Raw genomic sequence first — 21,509 nt, 5'->3', positions numbered from 1 at the left:
TTAAAAGCCAACGCGTATCTGTGAAAGGATAAAACCATAACAAAATAGCTAACATATAAATGTGTCATATTTACGGGATAAGAATTATTCATGTTTTACAACTTTATTAACAGATAAGAGATTGCAATATATAAATAAATGTTGTCATATCACAAAATGTATGTACATGTCATATGTTTTCGGTGCAGACGGATAATTAAGACACGAGGGAAAATGCAAATACCGATAACGAGGCTTGCCGAGGGTGGGATTTTTCATCCGTGTCAGAAATATATGAATTAATAACTTTTGCCTTCAAACGTTTATAGAAAGAAAATGACAATACAAAATCAGACTTCGTATATTCAACACAAAGTGCATAAGTCGTTAATCACTGGCGTCATAAACGCAATAATTTACAGTGAACGTTGAAGAGTTTCTGAGACCATCGCATTTTTACAGTTTGTTTTGTTTTTCAATTTTGGAATAATATATATATTTTTTTTATTTTGCTTTGTTTGAATGAAAAAGGGGCCATATCAACGCTATTTGTAGCATTATCTTGTAACTTGTGAGGAAATAATGAACATCGTAAAAATGCTCATTCTATCCATATAAGTAGCAGAAAAAGAAAGCCAATCGATGTTTTAAATATGGACGCTTAAAATTGCATACATTTATTATTTATTACTGCAATAATATACATCAAACATTTGAATCTTTAAAAAGTGTACACCAACAGGTATGTTTCGTTTTATACACAGTATCATCAATATTACTGGAAATTATAATAATAATTAGAAAGTACAATATTTGTTTTTAATCAATTTGAATATAAACTGTTATTGCTTTTGTTTGTTTCAATGTACCAGCATATAATGTACATTACCCCATATTTTAGTATTTCTGTTTTGGTGACTATTAGATACTTAAGCTATTGTTTTTTTTCAATGCGTATTATTTAATATGGTATGCTTTATTGACATTTGTTTCATCATTGCAGCCGATTTATGTTCAGTGAGTGAGGCTATAATAGTTTAATCATATCTATGTGTTCTCAAGTTGAAACTATAAGGCATAAAAAATAAACATACACACACAAGCTAAATCACACAAAGAGAACAAATGGTTTAGGCTACAAGTTAATACAACATTAGTTTCAGCCCTTCTCTTGCGCTTATATGATGTAGTGTATGTACTTTTACGTTAACATAAATCAATTAGTATAGGTCAATGAAAGTAGTAAGCCATCACAAGTGCACTTATTTTAACCGATGAGTTCTATTGACTTATTAGGAAAATACATAAAACATAGTCTCTTTTGCATGATATTTCTTCATGATATTTTGTTTCCTATAATAAGCTTAAATCATATCTATTCGGTACAAAATGATCTAAAATAAGGCTCCATCTATTCCATACAGTGTCCACTTTAATATGATTATGAAACAGTGCTTAGCCAATTCATTGTCAACTAACTAATCATCTTAGAGGAGCTCTTTATATGTACATCACGTTTAAATCTTACCCGCTTCTAATTAGAAGGTGAATTTGCATGAACAGAACAATGACCAGCTTCTGCTTTCCCTGGTTCAGATATGGTATTAACTTAGAACACCAAGCGTCAAACTATCAATCTGTGATGATGGCCATGTTCATATATGGCCAATAGTAATCAACAGTTTAATGATTCCATTCCAAACATATCAATGGTATTGTTTCTTTATGTATAACACAAGTACACTCCTAGCAACTACACTCAAAATGCAGTGGTGTACTACAAGTACAGTTATGACTAAAACTGTGTCACTTTAGTTTTCAATCAATCCAAAATAGAACATTATATTATGTAAATGTAATCAAACTACGGGGGCAATGCCAGTTGCCATAAATTTACAAACGTTGATTTAATGCAGGTTTCTTTACAGAGATCAGTATATTTCGACTGGGCATTTTTTATTTTATTTAACGTAGATTACGTCCACTAGGGGATAATCCCCTTTGAAACCCTCTTTTGGTTAACGCATACAATTATTAGTACAGGAATGGAAAGAAATCGCTAAGTTCGCCGGGTTTTATAGGTAGGTTGGTTTCCAGAATCAAGCAATTATTTGTTGCAATATATCTTACTCATAAAATAGAACATGCGATTAAATAATTAACAATTGTGCTATACCAGAAAGATAAGTGTTATAGTGCCAAATCTCAGTGCCTGCCTGAGGTACAAAGTCTTACAGGTTAATGAACATGTATATATACCAATGCATTCCATTTCAAGTTCAGCTAGTTGACATTTTAATGTATACGTTATTATTTTATCTTTTAACTTTTAAATACTTATCCAATATTCGTTTTAATTCAAATAATGTTTTGTAAATCAAATAACAGTAAATAAAACCTTCATTGTTGTGTATGATTACATTATCGTTTCCGAATACGTGTGTAGGGGCACGCTTAAACGTGCATTTTAGGGTCTTGTACTGAAACAAAGATTTTGGCTCCTAAATGGTTAAATATGCATATGTCTTTCAATCATATTGACATGAAATGTTTAGCCTGTGAATTTTAGGGGGGCTGCTCGACATATTATATTACTTCAATTGAAATCGTTATCAGAATTAACCACACACAGCTTGAATCAAACACTTCCCATTTACTAACGATTCACAATCATTTTACTAAACGATGTGTAAGTCTAGGCCGAGTGAATAAGATTTTATCAAGTTGTCTTATACAGACTCTTTACACTTTACATAAAATCACTAGATCAACGTCATGGGATGTTATTTGATGCCGTATGTTGTTAATCTTTTATAATAATACTTCCAAAAGAGTACGAGCTTTTGTTTCTAGATATGAATTATCACTATGTTGTCCCTTTTTTGTTTTTGTATTGTCTTCATCAATCAATTATTGGTTCATGGCGTGTTAATGAAACTGGATATTTTACAACATCCGTAAGGTAATTTGTTATTTAGAGATTTTGTTGAAGCAATTATGCTGATAAAAGCAGTCTCAAACTAAGATTTTTGAGGAAATATATGCACTCTTTTCAGAATGTAGGTCACCTGAGCACGTAGTGCTCATAAATGATTCTCTTGGACGGTGGCCTTTTAAGCAGAACTCTGGTTACCATTGCAACCGGAAGGTAATTCTTCTCGACAATAACCATAATGCTTAGAGCTTAGGCTTTGAGTCTCCCAAGTTTGTTCAAATTATGCCCCTGGGGTCAAAAATGGCCCCGCACGGGTGATCACAAGTTTCTTACATACTTATACGATAGGGTAATATTTAAAAATCTTCTTGTCTGAAACCGCTAGACCCAGACATAGAATATTTTGCATGTGACATCATATAGTAATTCTCTATCAAGTTTTTTTTTCAAATCGTGCTTATGGGGTCAACACTTGGGAGTAACAATTAGATAAGAAAACATGTGAAAATATTTTTTTCTGAAATTGTTAGGCTCAGAGCCTTCATATTTTGTATGTTGCAGCATACAGTGACCCTCAACTAAGTTTGTTTAAAAATGCACATAGAGATATTTTGTTATGTGTTATGTAGCGTCACATGATGGACTCCACTAAGTTTGTTCAAATAATGCCACTGGGGTCAAAGCTGGCAATACCCGTTTGAAACTTGGTTCTTATTCTTGAAGCTACAGCAATTCAATTTTGACCATGTGTACACTTTTGAAAAATATCAGTGTTGTCCTTGGATGACCATGGCTGTGGCTTTTTGACCAACTTCTTATTTTTGAAGCTACAACAATATAATTTGGACACAAAACATTCTGCACTTTTTTTTAAACCAGTAAAATTGTCATGATCATATTACAAAATATTATATTAGGAAAACCATTTTTATTTAAGGTTTAGTGTTACTGATGGGAGTATTACTGAGGATCATCCGAATATATATTTTAATTATAAACAGTATTAGGCTATAAGCCATAAAATACGACTCGTGGGAACATCGGGTAACATCGAACTATATCGCCAATCGCCGCAACAAATCGTAACGAACATCAGACGTTTTCAGCCTGTACTTGATGTTTCTATTTCTAATAATGAACTATTTTCCCCACTTATCAAAGGTCAATATAGGAATTACTACATGGTTGTATGATGTTTTTCTTAAGAGTGTTCGTTTAAATTCCGTTAAGCCCGTAAGTACGCACTAGCAATCATAGTAAAACACGGATTAGCATACAAATCTACGCGTTAAAGATTATCTTTAGAAAAACAAACAAACTGTCAACAAACTGATTGGTAGTGGTATTTTTGTGTAAAAAGGGTAATTAAGTAGATCTTAAGAAATTTTGCACGCGTATGTGATTCAAAAGCGTTTAGTACTTCTATACACGTACATGATTATGTACACTGAAGTTTGATTTTTTTTTCTTGGATAGTTTCCGACCTTTATATTCTATAATCTTATATTCATGTTTAAAATTGTTGTGTTATGGTTGTTATTGGCCGTCCTGTTTTAAACATACCACAATCATACATGTTCATACCAAGGGGATTTTTACAAAAATCATACTTTTAAAGTATACTTTTAAAGTAAACCAGTAATGAAATGTTTTTCCAGGTTTGGGGTTCGAACCCACGACCACCGGGACACTAGCAAAGCCTGTTTGCTTGGTGTTGGTCTTGCCAAGTATGTCTGGATTCAACGGTATTCAAACACTCATCCTAATGACTGAACATAACGAAGTCAACAACAGGTTATTAAGAAACTACTATGTTGGAACCTGTGGAGCAGATTGGACAGCAATGTCTTTCTTAGGCAGCCACGTCTGTAAGAGATGATATAAGTACTTTAAAAAATGATGATGACGATGATGATGATGATGATGATGATGATGGTGGTGGTGGTGGTGGTGGTGGTGGTGGTGGTGGTGATGATGATGATGATGATGATGATGATGATGATGATGATGATGATGATGATGATGATGATGATGCAATCAAATCAAATCGGAACAACAATTTTGCAAATACTCAAAAATAACTGTAAATTTTAGGTTTTAGATTTGGAAAAGAAAACAGCATAGGCGGAAGTCCGTACTGAACTTTATATGCTCAATTCCATATTTGAATAAAGTACCAAATTTTCAAATACATAACATAGACGCACTTTTTCGATGACTATTGACAACATTGGAAGAATCACGTATATATAAGTTAAACATATTTGGAGAAAATAGGAGATGCAGTCATTTTAGATTTACACTTGACAAACTTTAAGTATGTTGGCATTGTATTTTCCCCAACTGGTAAATTAAAAAAAATAATAACATTACGCCCAGCACCCAAGAAAAGCTCTTCATTTTTGTACAGAAAAATGAGTAACCTTGAATGACCAATTGACCTTCCACTTAAACAGTTTGATCACATCATTGTTCCTATATTGTTGGAAAATGTTGGGTTTGAAATCAGCGAGAACTATGATAAATGAATTTAGATTTTGTAAGAGAAATAACCAAATCAAGGCAAAAATACACCCGCATGTTGTATGGAGATCTAGGTAGAGGTCCTATTAAACTTGCATTTCACTAAAGAGTGGTTGCATATTGTAATTAACTATTACTTTGTGAAGAATCCTATTCCTAAATTGTAAAGCGTTCAATGCTTCAAATTACCTTTATTAAAAATGGCTTATTTATATCAAAAACAAAATATAGCTAATTTTATTTTACTATTATCCCCTTTAATATAGCTCTAAACATATATAAATGTAGAAGGTGTACCGTTCATTCCCAAATGAGACAGTAGCATGGAATGGATCAGAGACAAAGACGTTGTCCATTCTGCTATTCCGACATTATCATTACGTAATAACATGCCGAAATTGCCATGATAAAAAAAAACACCTGGCAACATCCAAAACTGATCCAATCTGCTGAATAATCAATACTCGCAATACAAAAATGCTTTTTCATTTGTCAAATTTTTAAAATATTTAAAGAATCAAGCTCAGTTGTACCTTTCGAAAATATTCCTTACAAGTCCCGGCTACTTCAACCGTACCATACTTGTTAAGATACAGCTTTGATACGTTCACATTAAATGGACTGGGTGTAGTTTTTTGTGTACAGGGTTTCGCCGTATACTAGAAAATAGTGCACTGAGGAAAATAAGTATATTGTTTGTGTCAAAGTCGTAGTAATTCGTGTATGTAGTATCATTAAACATTAAAACATATTTCAACATTAGAAACAGAGGTCTATAAAAAAAAACGTCATTGAACAATTCGTAAAGTAATGATTTCTTTTAATGTCAAGTAGTTTATGTCTCAAATGGAAAGCAAATGTGTATTGTCTTTTTATGGAGTTTAACGCACTATCGACAGCTTTGATCATTCGAAGGCGTTGTCAGTGAATACAGATCTACCTGGGCTCAACCAGATGACTGATGTCAAACCCGGTTGTATGAGGTTATTATTTTGTATGTTCATGAAGTCATTTTCTGTTTCGATACATACATTAAATAAATAATTGTTTTGAGAATGCTTTTTTAATGAAATAAAAACGAAATATCCCGTAAGGATTAAGATGAAAAAATAACTACTCTATTTAAATAAAAAACTGGCAAAATTATATTGTTATATAAGATATGTATACATGTATAGCTTTTGATAAAAGACTCCTGAAGATAAAAAAGAAAACATGTTTAAAGATATATTGTGTTAACTAACACTCTGTCAAAGCCGTAACCATTTGTTACACGCTCACCAATCCTTTTCTAAAAGGGACGTAGATAATAACATATCTTCTGATTAACGTTATTTGAGTTATGTCCCGTTTAACGATCCCGTTTGATATGTGTATATTATCAAGCCTTAATCAAGGAAAATGTTTCGTAACAGGGGACCATGACACAATAGTTGAAATCAACTTTCTTTTCAATGGACTTCAATTGAACTAACTTGCATCATTGTGAACGCCAATAAAAAGAACTATTCTGTGTTAATTTTTTTGTTATTAGACGTATAAATATTGCCTTGTTTTAAAACAAAATAATTGTTATTCGCATTCACTCGTTTGAGCTAACCCCTTGTTTAAATTATGACTTAAGTCGACTTGTAAATATTTTTTTTTTCCTGTTTGTAAGAGTATCCTTAACTTTCAATGTGTTATCGTTTTTAAGATCAAAGTTTAAACATGCAAGTTCAATACTTGAAACAATTCAAAGCTGATTTACTTTATGATATGATTGTAAAGTATGTTGAAAGATTTAGGAAGAGTTTCAGTTTATAACAAAATAATTAAAAATAACAATTTGTTGACTGAAATGTGTAATCTATTCGTATTATGAAATATACTTAACAACGTATGCATATTTACTGCATTATATATTGCATTATAGTATTATGCATATATATATATATTATATTATCAATTATGTTTATAAAATAAGCCCTGAATACAAATCTGGATTCTACAGTATTGTGCATAGGGTAAAACAGGATTTTATGATTGTTAATGAATAGAGTTTACATGGTAAATTGCTTCCGAAACAAGGTCACCACTCAGGCAAGCATATTATGATGTTTTAATGTATTGCCTTCTATCGTGGTGTTTTAATGACACATAATGAGTGAAGGCGTGAACATTAAAAACACCCCATGATAATGATCGAACAGGTTGACACTATATATGCCATAGGTCGGTTGACAGTTTATCTATATATTCATACAGGGTTATTTGAAGTATTTAATTATCAATGTCAGCGTACTTAAAACGACTAGAAGTTTCTAAGGAAAGGTAGCGTTCAAAAAGTCTCTCTAAAAGGCACTTCTCTAATTAAAAAATCAAAAAAGGTTTTATTACGTTTCTATTTGCCATTGCTATGATAGATTTAAATACGTTTACATTAATCTTCTTAAATAATGCACGGCTTAGATCTTATTGTCGATTGTTTAAAGTGACACTCTTATTCAAAATCAATACATAAACATGTATAACAAACATAAATTTTGAGTGATAAACCCTCAACTACTTACTAAATAATGCAATGATAGAAAATATTAATTACTGAAAACAAGATTGTAACCGTGTATTTAACAGCAGAAAGCGTAAAAATATTAAATGATTGATGAATGCTAAAATATTTACTGTGATCTACTATACATTTTTAAGGTAGAAATATCATGTTTTATTCACATTTCTTTCAAACTCAATGGGATATCCTTCATAAGAACCATTGTTTTCGACATTTATTCATCCGTAATTACTGTTCAAACAATATTTTTAATTGTGGTAAATCTTATTTGGGAGTAAGAGTGCATCTTTAATGTTTGTCTTTCGTTTGACAACATTACTGTTCAAGGAACCCGAAAGTAAACATCCCAACGAACAATTATCTTTTGTATACTGTCAATGTCTCACCTCTTTTATAATTATAATTTGTATGTGTATGATTGTTCTGAGAATGTTTTGACTAACTCTTTAAGCCGACCCTTTTAGACTTTAAATTGTCATCTTTAATTTATACATCATCCGTCTATGGGCAATCCAACAAATGCAAGTATACAAAAGATCGTTAAGGAAAATATCAGGTTTGCAAAATGTTATTGGGAACAATTGCACATGTATAAACCAGTAATAAATCGAATGCCCTAAATTGACATTCAGGTTATGTATCTGGTTTAGGACTGCCAACGTATTGGTTATGAAACAACAAAATCAGGACTGAAGAATTTTTTTTATTCTTTAACTGCCTAAATAAAGTGTCCTTTAAGCCGTATTGTTGACTTTCGATGTCCGGTAACCCCACATCGATGGCTAATATCGGTATTACAACGAAGGAATCAGCTCTCATTGTAGATATTTGTAAAAAAAAAACGGAACTATTCTATCGCATATGTATTCTTTTGCCTTTGACCTATATTTTGACCAATCAAATGTTAAACGGATCATTTGAACAATTCTAAGGGTTTTTTCTCTGTTAAATAAAGCAAACATGAATGAAATAATTATTAAGGGATGCATGTTAAATTCGCTTTTATTACTGTTGCAGGTTATTGAGATCAGCATGATATGCCCTCAAATTATGACAGAAATGTGTTATGCAAACCAATACCGTTGTAACATTGGTTCAACTAAGTATTAAAAAGGTCATAAGGGCAGTAAGTAAGTCTATTTGGATGAAGTTTTTAAGGTCATGGGGCTTTATGAATATACCACAATAGAAAAAACTTTGTATAATACATTTGCAATTAATAACCATATTTAAATAATATGTCGTTATGGCTAATGAAGCACTTTCATTAGTTTTCCTCAATTACTGATATCTAAGATCTTGCTTCAGCAATTAAGCAGTCATCAAGATACTATCGGAAACAAAATTAACCCACGTCCGAGCATACATCGTGGGCGAAAGAAATATCATTTCAAACGATATGAAGTTAAAATCATCCCACTTGTAATTAAGTTTGGTGGTCAATTTAACAGTTGTTACTCCAAGATAAAGATCTTGATCAGACGTGTTTGATTAATTAAGTTTCAATTCAGAAAGGAAATAAGAATATCAATTTGATATACTTACTGCTGCTTATGAAATTGATAGTATTTTAAGATAATCATTCAGTTTTATTTCGTCAACACATATTCATACTATCAAGCCCTTTTCTCTAACAATGACATTAAAAAACTGTTTTTCGCATTGCACAATCACTTACAAAGGACTCAGTGGGAAAATTGTAAATAGGTCAAACGAAAACAACTTGAACTAAACATCAATTTAAGCATTAGCATCTTGAAGAAAATAAGATGAGTAAACACAGAAACAAAGGGAGATATGTACTTTAAATGTATTACAGTGATCACTGCCTCAGAACCATACTGGAACCAAGGCGCTTAATTGTCTGAACTACACGCAATATATTAGATTACATATGGGCATGTTGACGAGGTCCAAAAAGTATTTTTGTTGAACAAAATGTGGCACAGTTTCATTTATAAATGATTCGTTGTTTTAACATTTATTTGTTTAAAACATTATCGAGGTGAGTGCATACCAGATCTTAATTTATATACACATTAACGCACAGTTATTTCAATGTTAAGTTATGGTATATCTTTACATTTGAAAATCACGTTAATTTGCATTATCATAATTTGCACTCAAGTTCTTCAAAGTCTTATCAGGTTTATAAGGGTCGACAACTAATTTTCCGCGTGTATTGATAATATGTACAGTAGCACTAAAGATCCTTTAATAGCATATTCCTTCGTATTTCTGTACTTTATGCGAAACTACATGTTTCTTTTAGTAGCGTTGTATTTTAGAAAGAGTCCTAAGATTTTACCTTACTGACCTTTACAAACAACAATGATGTGTCACTTGTTTAGTCTCTGTTTGGCTTTTACATTCAGCCTTTAAACTATGCATTCGTTTTAATTGTTTGACAACTGGGCTTGTCCCTGTAAGTCCCATTGTGTAATTATAGTTTCCATTGCTGAATTAGACTACTTGTATGTTTGGTATGATAAGACAGCTTGTGATATTATGTCTAGTAGTCAGTATACAACATGAAGACGGAATGTTGCCAGTGCATGCATATTCTTCGAGTTCATCTCTACCACCGATGCCAAGACGGCTGCGGTGCTTGCAAACATGTGTCACTTTGTCCATATTAACATGCAGGGAATACACCTTTCCCTTCATTCAGTGCATAAGAAACGCCGGTCAAGTTCAATGCGATTTTATAAGGGTCCTATTGATGTCAACATAGCGCAAGATGTAATCGGTTGTATATCTACTCTGGCAGGTCAAGATCACTGTTTTACCAACATGGATCGATCTGTTGTAGATTATGCTTGGAGGGGACGAGTTTTCCTAAAAATATTTCAGAACTTATACAAAGTATCAAATTTCTTTTATACATACACCTGTTGTTGTACTATGAAACACAATGTTTGGTGACTTAAAAGTGATACATATTCTTAAGTAACATTTTTTTCAATTAAATTATGACCTAATGTTAAGGGGCGTTTCAAGGATTTAGAGGGCACCAAGCGCAAATTTGAACGTGCGTCCCCTAATTGAAAAGGGTTAGGGTAAGTTAGATATCTTGGCTAATGGTGCATTCAGTTCTTCTTTTAGGTACACAAAAAGTTCTAATCGACAATTCAATGAGTGGTAGATGGCGCCCACGGTCACAAACCCTAATCTACAATTGTCTGTATTGAAATTATCGTACATTTCCAATACTTTGAGTCGATTAAGAATATATGTATATATGTTTATATATATGCTCATGTTTAAGAAGTTACTTAAAAAACCTGTGAGTCTAACGGTGAAACTAAAACTCAACATTTATTTTGTAAAATAATGTTATGGTCCCAATGGTGAAATATGCGATTTGTTTTATTTTTATTTACAAAGCCTGTGATTCAATATTTAGATCGATGATTAAATGGCTCATTCTGAGGTTCTCGGACAATAAGACCACCCTTTGTTATTATGTGAACACATGTATACAGTTGTGTCATATGTGAGGAAACAAAGTTACGAAACAAAATGCCAAGTTTGTATTAGAAATTAGAAAACAACTTTACATTGTCCTTCGATAAACTCAAATATTTCTACAAAAGTAACATGGCGACTGCCGAAATGTCCAACATTTTGAATAGTTTCAATACTCTGGCTGTTTCAGACGGTAGAAAGGACCGACTTATAAAACAATCGAGTATACTGGACACGACTTCAGATCGTTACGAAATAAGTGGAATGCTTGTTATATATATTTTATAAAACAACAACAGAAAGCGAACTGCTAATACTTTACTGTTAGACTTTGCTTATTTAGAATAACATCAAAGGAATAAATCCCTCACATTCTTATTGAAAATACTTTTAAGGACATAACAATCCAATCTTTACAAAAAACAAATATGATAACTTCAAAGGCGCCGCGGAAAGATAGCCAACGCTAAACATGCTACGTGACATATTTTAAACATGAATGCATCAGATTTAGAGATATGCTTAGTTTTACATTTCCCCAATTATAACTCACGCTGGGTGTGACTGTATACATTATGAAGCATAGATCAGGAATAAGGAAAAGAACTGAGATTGTTCTTGATTGGTCCTTAACTCCTTATGAAATGACTTCGTGCGTCGTAAATACCAATACAGAAACCAAATCTACCGTGTTTCATTTTGTCATATTATTTTAAAAACATGTAGCTTTTATTGGCATTGAAACGTTTGAACATACCTCTAGTTGAAATTGTCAGTAAATTTCTGTTCATGTGAATATTTAGGCGGTTTAAAACATTTACATTCCCATATTAGCAACCTTATTGTTATTGCCGTATGCCTGATTTAAGCCTGATATATTTACCCCTCAACCTTTGCTTTGTTGTAATCTAGAGACCTTCTTTTTGACCCACATGACCAAGTTTTTTTCATACAAACGTTCTTACCCCGTTTCTTGTTTCACACAACTATCGCACATTTTTCAACGCTTAAACTACCCGACATTAGACCATCACGAATAATGATGATTCCATAGTACACTGATGCCATCGCATATAAACAATTATTATAAGGTTTCTGCTGCAAGGTAATTGTAAGTCACAAATGAATCTTACACTAAGTCTGGATCGGTGCATTTTCCAGATATATGGATATGGAACGTGGCAGCTCCAAGAAAGCAAATTGAAAGGCGGTTCAATTTTCTAATCGTTTTAGATTGAAACTCGAGATTTGTCAGGATTCTATTCATTTATTCACTTTTGCAAGTCATGGATAACTTATAACATGGGTCAGCAATGGAACCAGTAGTCAACTTATGTATTCCGAATAAGAACTACTTATTTTTGTATTCTATGATAGTTATCTAAGTATGCTAGTAGTAATTTTGTAGGTATATATGTAGTTAATTAAGTATTAATTATAGTAACAATGTTAGAAATTACCAGCATAGCTCTTTTTCATGGCTGGTTTAGTTTGACTTAACGTTACACTGATGACTGACTACTGACGACTCACTACTGACGAGTGACTCCATTGCAAATAGCATCGTCTTATATAGTGGTTGCTGGTGCTGGCACCCAATAAGAATTGTATATTTTCACCAGCAAAGCTGGCTGAGTAATGCGGCTCATATTTTGTAAGAAAACTAATATAATATTTACTTAAAACATGTATATATGGTCTTGAATTAGAGAAATGAACATATATTAATTAACAATACAATGCAGCATTTACTTCTTTGAAGTGTAACAGTGATTCTTATAAGATAAGTGAGCTCAGCATTACACCAGCATTCCTCAAGAACAATCTTGCAATAGTGCTTACCAGCATTGGATACCTGAGGTAATACCTAAAATAACATTATAACATCACATTTAAATGTTAGAAAATACTAGATTCACTTATATGCATAATTAACAACGCCGTAACGTACAAAATGCATATTGGGGACATGTTTGACAAGTAAACAGTATTCGACTCAATGCTGGCACTCAAAAATACGAGTTAACCTGGTACATTTATAGAGAAAGCATCTGCTAGACATTTAACACAATAAGTAAGGATTATAACAATTTTATTCAGCAGGGGAAACTACAATTACACACTTCATACAGGTATATACAATTGATTTACGAGTTACACAAATTACGGACATGCATTTTGGACAAATGATAAATCATACTATTACAAAATTCTCAAATTTTGACCAATAAATCAGTTTTGGAGAGTTTATCTGAAAATGACAGCACAGCTCAAGCTTTAGAAATAAATACAAGAATTATGTAAAATGTGCCTGTCAAAGGCAATGAAAAGTTCATAATAATCTGCGCAATACTACGAAACCAGGTTTTTAATGATTAAAAAAATAATTTCAGTATTCGTTCTGAGATTCTATGGGCCACAAGGTAATCCCAGTATCTTCATACATACCAAGGTTGGTCTCATTTTGTCAACACAAACAAAATTATTCAGTACCAAACAGATTAATTATTTAAGTAACAGTGACTTTGACCTTAATTCTATTGGCCCTAAACGTAATTCCTAGAAAAGTCTCCATAACCTCTTTCGAAATGCCAAGTTTGGTCACTCTATGTCAACCCTAAATAAAGCAATTCAGTGCTAACCATTTTTCGATTTTAAGTAACCGTGACCTTACTTTCGGGGCCCTAGACATTCTAAAAGGTCTGTAAACTATATATATACATGTATACCAAGTTTGGTCGCAATATGCCAACCCATACATAAGTATTTCAGTACCAACTATTTTTCTAGTTTAAGTAGTAGTGACATTGACCTTGACCCTAGGGGCCCCAAACACAGTACCTTTTAATCCCAAGTGGTGTACATGTCACGTTAATGCTTTTGGCTCTTTGAGGACTAAACCAATTATGTCTTGAAAAACATAAGTACCATATGTCATGAATGAATATTAAATATATTGCGACCTTTAAATGTGTTATCTTGACGTATTCTGAATATTACCTTTGTAGCTTTTATCTAAATATTATATAGCTTTCAGTTATTTCGACCTTGACCTGTTGTGAGCTTGACCAATCGTATATCAAATTAGAATTGATCAAGACGCAGAGCAGACAAAACATTGTAGCATGTGACACTTTCACAGAATTACAATTAACTAACTATGATATCATATTCGACAAATCCTCGTTCTTTGACAGGCCTGATATTTAATTACATTCACTGATAATAGAACGATACGTGTCGGGCACTATACATGTAAACACAATTAAAACACATATAAAACCCCGAAAATGAAATAATCAAGACCGCATTTCTCATTTAAGCCATAATTATATATAAGTATACAAAACATGAATAGTTATGATCGTAAAGCTGTGGTTTAAACTCTATATACACTTAGTACTAGGGAAATTTCCAATATAAGATACAAGATACAAAACTCTTTATCTAAGGTCAGGTAAATGATAACATGAAAAAAAAACAAAAGCTCAAATAGCTATTTGCAAACACGAATAACAATCATAGAGTACAAACAAAACACTGAATTGGTGTCCTGGAATTATAAAAATATACTAGTTTAAAATAGGTTGAACACCTGAGAAAAAGTATTTACAAAGCTGTTTATATACATGCAATTACAAAAGGTAAGATGGATAAGATCACTGTCAATAATGATAACATCAAATAGTTTTTCCGATTGTATGGCCAGTCCACATGCGTACGGTCCCGCTAGTTGACAAACCACTGTCAAATGGTTAGTTCTTTGAATAATTCAAATTAATGATAATATTTGTATGTATTTCAAACAACAAACTTGTACATAAAATTATGTACATGGGAATAACAGCATGGTATAGTAAGTGCAGTTGGTAAATCATATCTTTGCATTTGTTACTTTTGCTTGATGGAAAAAGTATTTTGAAAGTATTGCGAATTGAAGCAATTTAATATATTGTGACTGTAAATACAATTTCTAACAGATATTGCTGACATTTCATTTAATATCAAAAACCGGTGTAATTGACTACACTTAATGACTGATTCTCGTAAAAAAAAACCACTGTATTATAAAACTACAGTACGTACGCGTTAAGAAGCTCAAAAACTATTCGTTTTTTACGTTCCATTTTGTGTTGAATGTTTATTATCAAATAACTCGTTTAAAAATATGAATATAACTAGGGTTAATCCGGTGACTTTGCTCTATGATATAATTATATGTTGATCCAAAAATCAATATGGGATCTACAGGAACTAGCCAACATTCTCACGAAGTTTGAGGACCATTTGTACAAGCGTTATTTTAAAGTTAATTGGACAAAGAAGAAAAAAAGTATAATTTCAACCTTGCCCTCTAATTGCCGGAAGCAATATCTGTTCAACTTCTCCTTTATTTAATCATGTCATTATATGGTCTTCCTAGATTGACTTCATATAGTACTATTTATCCCAACACATAAGCCAACATACTTATATCTATACAGCCCTATATATAAACAAGTCAGAAAATCATTATTGTTTTCACTTTTTGTTCGTCGATAATTTGTTGGTTCATTGGCTGTAGTGAAGAAATGAAATCATTAAAGACTTCACTGACATAGTGAATGATGATGTCAGACTTGCAATTGTCCAAATAAAGCACTTTTTGCACCGGGTTCTACAACACAGTATTGTTGTAAACGGGATCCTCTGCAATCACATGAAAAGGTTCAGAAAAAAACGACGATACCAAGTGGCTACTCATATTACTGGGACTTTGAACCAAATAATTAATAGTATCAAATTAAACGTACGTTAAAAAGTTATATAGTAATGTGTGATTACTATTTGGTCGTCATTGAGATTATAGAAAAAACTTGTAAACCATTGTTGCATTGACTTGAGATTTAAGCATATCTTGATCGTTAAACGTACAGCAAAAGATCACTTAAATATACAAGAATACACCATATACTGTATTCATATAAAACAAGTTTATACCTTTCTTGACATTCCCGTAGTAATTGTGCGACGTTGGATTTGACTCATCCAACGCCGTGTACACCTGAGAATTATCTTGACTGAAAAATAACGGTAACTGCATTCTACAGAGAATGTGATTGATATTCGTGTATAAGCTGAACATGTACAGTGCTATATTGCATCCGAATGCAAAGCGGAACATCGTTTGAAAGCCAACGATGAAGACTTTTACCGAGACATATCAACATACACACCTTTATGTTTATAAAGCGCTTGGTGTTATATTTAGGAAAATACATTAACATTATTGTATGTTTTTCATAAAGTTGTTTACTAATTTGCGTCAAATGGCAAACACCTTAATTCATAAACATGTGAATGCTAAAACCCTATACAATTTTATTGTACTGAATGTTTTCTACATTAGGTTGCATTCTTATCACAGATATTACACATGTTACGTCTTACAGTTTCAATGTATTATATTCATGCTTTCATCTTACCCATTTTCTCCTTTTTCTGAAATCAAATCGATGGCAAGTATTGAAAGCGACATACATGTGTTATTATTTCAATACCAATATATTTTAATGTGCATTTAAAAAAACGTGTCAAGAGTAATGATGAATAGAATAATTTTTATTAGTAGAAGTGTTACATATAGTTATATGCACATGTACCAAAATTACATACAGCAATATCACAGCGATCAAAGCCTAACGATTTAAAACATATGTGTTAGATGCTTCTTGTCTTTCGTTACGAGCGATGTGGTACTAGTTAAATTAACGTTGAAGACAGAACCCATCCTATGTGATTGCATTGATAATAAGGATTAACAGAAAGAAATGAAATAATATTAAATAACCAAATTAATTTGTAATACTAACTCAGAGCATCATAAACCGATGTATCTGTTTTCATTGACAATTCCTCGTACGTCTGGGCTGCTTTACAGCTGGAGCTGTCTGTACCAAATCTATAATTTAAGACATACACTTCTGCCAACTCTATTTTGATTAATGGCATTTGTGCTTGACTAATTTGATTTAGGAAAACAGTTAACTAGATTTTCCAATTTTATTAAATAAATCGTAAACTTTTTTGTTGTAATTGAAATGGAATCATTTATAGTTCCATTATGATATGGGATTTAATAATGACCATTTACCAATCAAATCATTTCAATACTACAACTAGCAAAACAATAGCATGTGGACAATAAAATAAGGTTGTGTGCGATTGGATGATAGACATTCGATTTCAAACTCATCACATATGTTATACGTGTACCTGATATATGTATGTTATTACGTCATACAGTTTCAATGTATAAATTCCATGTTTTTATCTTACCCATTGTCTCCTGCTTCTGAAAATCAATTAAATGGTAAGCAATTTAAACCGTCATATATGTATATAAGTATATGCATATATTTCCACATTCAATATATACATATATATTTTTACTACCATGTCAATTCATTATCGAAAAGTTTTTAAAATTGATCAGTCGGGCCCACGCATATCTCACTTGAACCAATCACAATCACTTTATGCTTCGGAGATGCTCAATGAAACTTCATCTTCCATATTAACAAGTCTGTTAATTCTTCATTGTATCTACAAACAACCATTTTTTGTGGCAATAATATTTCTTAACTTTTGTTACTTTAACTCTGTGGTAAAGTACCAGTTTATCCGCGCGAGTATACGTTTAAAGATCGATGCCATAAATTCTTACCATCGTCGTCCTGTTGTTGCCTGGAATGTTGTCTCTTTCGTCTTAAAAAGATTAAACATATTATGTAAAATTGCATATATTTTTAGTCTTGTAACAAAAGAAAATTAATTGTAGGACATTAAAACAAGTAAATATGGTCATAATCCATTGATTTAAGTGATATAATCGCGTTGGCTTACGATAATATCAACACATACAAAAATGACAAATCCTTACCTGCCCACTGTTTCTCTTTCTTTGGTAAAACCTACAAAATATATAAATGTATCATTTCACCGACAGAACAACTTAAGAACTGAAATAAATGTGCATGAGTATATTTTGAATTGTAAGTTTTGATGTTGGAAATGAAATCATTAATCTTGGATGTTTTTGATTATTGTTTTCAAAAAACACACAAGTATAGCATTATCAGTATTGTTTTTGGTTACAACAGTCAGTTCATTACCTGAGATTCTCATCTTTTTCACTAAGAAGATCAATCCAATGATTACTAAACCCACAGCAATTCCACCACCGACGGCTCCACCAATTAATGCAGTCGGGAAATGTGTTTGTACGCCTAAAAGACATTGCAAATTTATGTCAGTGTAACATGCGAGATTTAAAAAAATATTTCGACAATGTAAACTTTTCGTGAAGTGTGTAAAAGAATGTCCGTATAATATTTAATTTCCAATTAGAAAAAAAGGAACAGCATCTGTATTAGCGATAGGAAGCACATTTCATAGAACTTGCGGGTTTTTTTTTATATCATTCATAATATGTCTCTAGATTTCAATGCAAAGTCTACCAAGAATAAGTGGATTTTTTATCAAATAAACACAAGTTCACTAAAAATAGTCACTAATATCCTTTGTACTTGTAAGACTTTACTATTTAGACATTTCACCATCGTATGGTGTTTTATTGCACAGTTAATACGATTTGCTAGAATATGTACAGATGTAAAGAAATTCAGCTCTCGCAGTAAACTTATGACGCAAAAACTTCTAAAACAGGGTTTCCGATATTTTAAACTAAGGAAAACTTTCTCAAAATTTGTTAATGGTCATTATAATCTCATATCAAAGTACAATAGTAGTCTTAAATCGCTCATTTTTGATAGTATTGCTCATCCCGATTTTTATGGTGATGTTTTAAAGAAAATTCGTAAAATTAAAATGTTTCCAGCAGGTAGTTGGGCAGATAGACTTAATGAATTACTTGGAGTTTATTTAAACCGTGGATATAAAGGCAATATTTTGAAGAGCACTTTCCTTCTTGTTTTTGAAGATGAATACCTGAGACAAAATATTGGGTTGAATATAGCACCCTTTCATAACTAAACTTTCAGTGCTTTGATTTTTATGAAGAATTTGCTAATTCATGTTATCTTTAAAACCGTTTTTGGCGGACACGTGTTGACTGACTCCTAGCGTTTTGGCTGTGACTTAATTTTCTGCAAATATTTTACGTTTTCAAATCATTTGGAAGGAGAGAATAGCATATACTAGTCGCTTTTATTTTTAATAATGTTTTTCTTTATTTGTTCCCAGTTTTAGTACAATGATGCTTTTTATTATGAAACTCTATGATCACACAGTTTTAAACCTTTTAAGGCAGACTGTGTGTGATGTTTTTTTGGTTTCTAACGATGACTGTATCGTATCTTTGAAAAGTAGTTGCATTAGGTGCTCTGAATTGTTTCCCTCTGTCTGCAGATAGAGTTGGGATCTCCAATCATTGAAGTACTTGGGGTTTACATTTTCGTTTATTATTATTATTTGTTTTATTGATAAATTTCCTCAAGTTAATGCATTCTTTGATAAGATTTATCTTTTGCGTTTTATCTTTAAGAATTGTTGAGATAAGAGTGAGGTTTGTGCACATAAACTGGTTTAAACCCCCAGTAAATTTACATTTTACTGACCGTTCCAAGGCGGTACCTAACAATTCTTGATAAACATACCAATTATTTATATATATATATATATAGTATTTATGCACTGTGCTGTTTGTAGAGTTGTGTGCTGTTCTATGTTTCTTGTCTGTGAATTTGTGTTCTATGTCTTTGGCGTTGCCCATTGCCACTAAACCGGGTTTATGTTTAAACTTTTTGCTACTGAGCATGTTTTTGTAGCTTTTTGCATATATATTCAAAAGAATAGAGGGCAACGAATGTGTTTATATCATTCAGTTTTAAATTACATTCGTACAATTTATATTACAGCTCATAGCTTAGCGATATTGAGTATTTGAGTATTGTTCATCTCTTTATATGACCAAGCAGATTATATGATCCCTACAACCATTTTTTTTGGTTAATAAAATATCATTCTGAAACAGCGTACTATGTACTATTTTACCAATAGTATCGTCGTCATAAAGACCCTTTCGCAGAAACTCGGACCATTTGCGAACAAGGAAATGGTTTAACCAATTACCAACGTCTAATCAATTTATTCAAATAAGTTTAAAAGAAGGAACCTACCAGGAATATGCTTCAATGTTATGAACGTTATGTCATTTATTGTTGTAGTAGAACCTTTTTCGTTGGAGGCGTTAATTGAAGCGATATATTCCGTTTCGGTTTCTAAATTTCTTAACGTGTAATTTATCTTTGCTTCATATGTGTGTTCTACAGATTTTGTGATCCAGCCTGAGGAATCACCCTTCTTCCCATAGGTGATGTAAAACGTTTGTGGCGATCCGTTGTCAAATCCAGGCACCCATGCCAAAACTGCACTCGTTTCACTTATTTCCTCTTGGATTACATGAAAGTCAGAAGGTGGGTCCGGTTTTGCTGCAAGTGAAATTAAATCAAGGAGCAAAAAGACGTTAATGTTTGCTCTGGACATGTCTCGGGCCTGTAATACGAGCACGTTCTGTACAATTTAAGATATATTTTTTTATTGTAATTAACTGTAATCGACCTCCTATGCAACCTTTTTTGGCCCTACTTTTTAAAATCATGCCTAACTCTTACACACAAACATTTCTACGAAAATTGTGTTTTAATTTAAGTTTGTCATGTTTCAGAAGTAAAGCTTATTACCTAGCAGTTAAGTCAAATGATTTATTTTTAAGTCATTTATCGAAAAATATATGGCTTATTTATTTAAAATCTATGGTATATTTAACATTATATATGACGAATGAAGGGCTAGTAAAGTACCTATAGGTGGTTTCAGGTGCAACCATTCGATTAATGGTGATCCAATGTCGTTATGCACGGAAAACTGGTACATTCCGTAATCTTCTATTTGAATGTCTAGTATTGTTAGAGAGCTGGTAGGAGTTCCAGTCACAATATCAATTTTACGAACTTTATCCGACAATCTGTAACAAGAACCATCGCTTTCCTC

General features: G+C 32.2%; 1 protein-coding gene and 1 long non-coding RNA gene across 2 annotated transcripts in view; both read right to left on the bottom strand.

Annotated features, from left to right (window-relative positions):
- LOC128234976 (uncharacterized) overlaps nucleotides 1-21,509 on the bottom strand; it is a 152,272-nt gene extending 130,763 nt beyond the window's left edge. Inside the window, exons 1-3 of the mRNA XM_052949634.1 lie at nucleotides 21,320-21,509; nucleotides 18,611-18,724; nucleotides 18,379-18,409 (exon numbers count right to left, since the gene is read on the bottom strand). Coding sequence (XP_052805594.1) covers nucleotides 18,379-18,409; nucleotides 18,611-18,724; nucleotides 21,320-21,392 — 218 coding nt within the window. The 5' untranslated portion in view covers nucleotides 21,393-21,509. The remainder of the gene's footprint in view (nucleotides 1-18,378; nucleotides 18,410-18,610; nucleotides 18,725-21,319) is intronic.
- On the bottom strand, nucleotides 17,309-18,201 carry LOC128234978 (uncharacterized). The gene is made up of 3 exons (XR_008261090.1): nucleotides 18,163-18,201; nucleotides 17,775-17,790; nucleotides 17,309-17,397 (listed from the first exon to the last, which is right to left on the bottom strand). It is a non-coding gene; the product is annotated as an uncharacterized LOC128234978 (long non-coding RNA).

Source organism: Mya arenaria, chromosome 5 (assembly GCF_026914265.1).
Source record: "Mya arenaria isolate MELC-2E11 chromosome 5, ASM2691426v1".
Classification (NCBI taxonomy): domain Eukaryota; kingdom Metazoa; phylum Mollusca; class Bivalvia; order Myida; family Myidae; genus Mya; species Mya arenaria.
The sequence above is the reverse complement of the archived record's forward strand: the minus strand, read 5'-3'. Positions and strand labels throughout refer to the sequence as shown.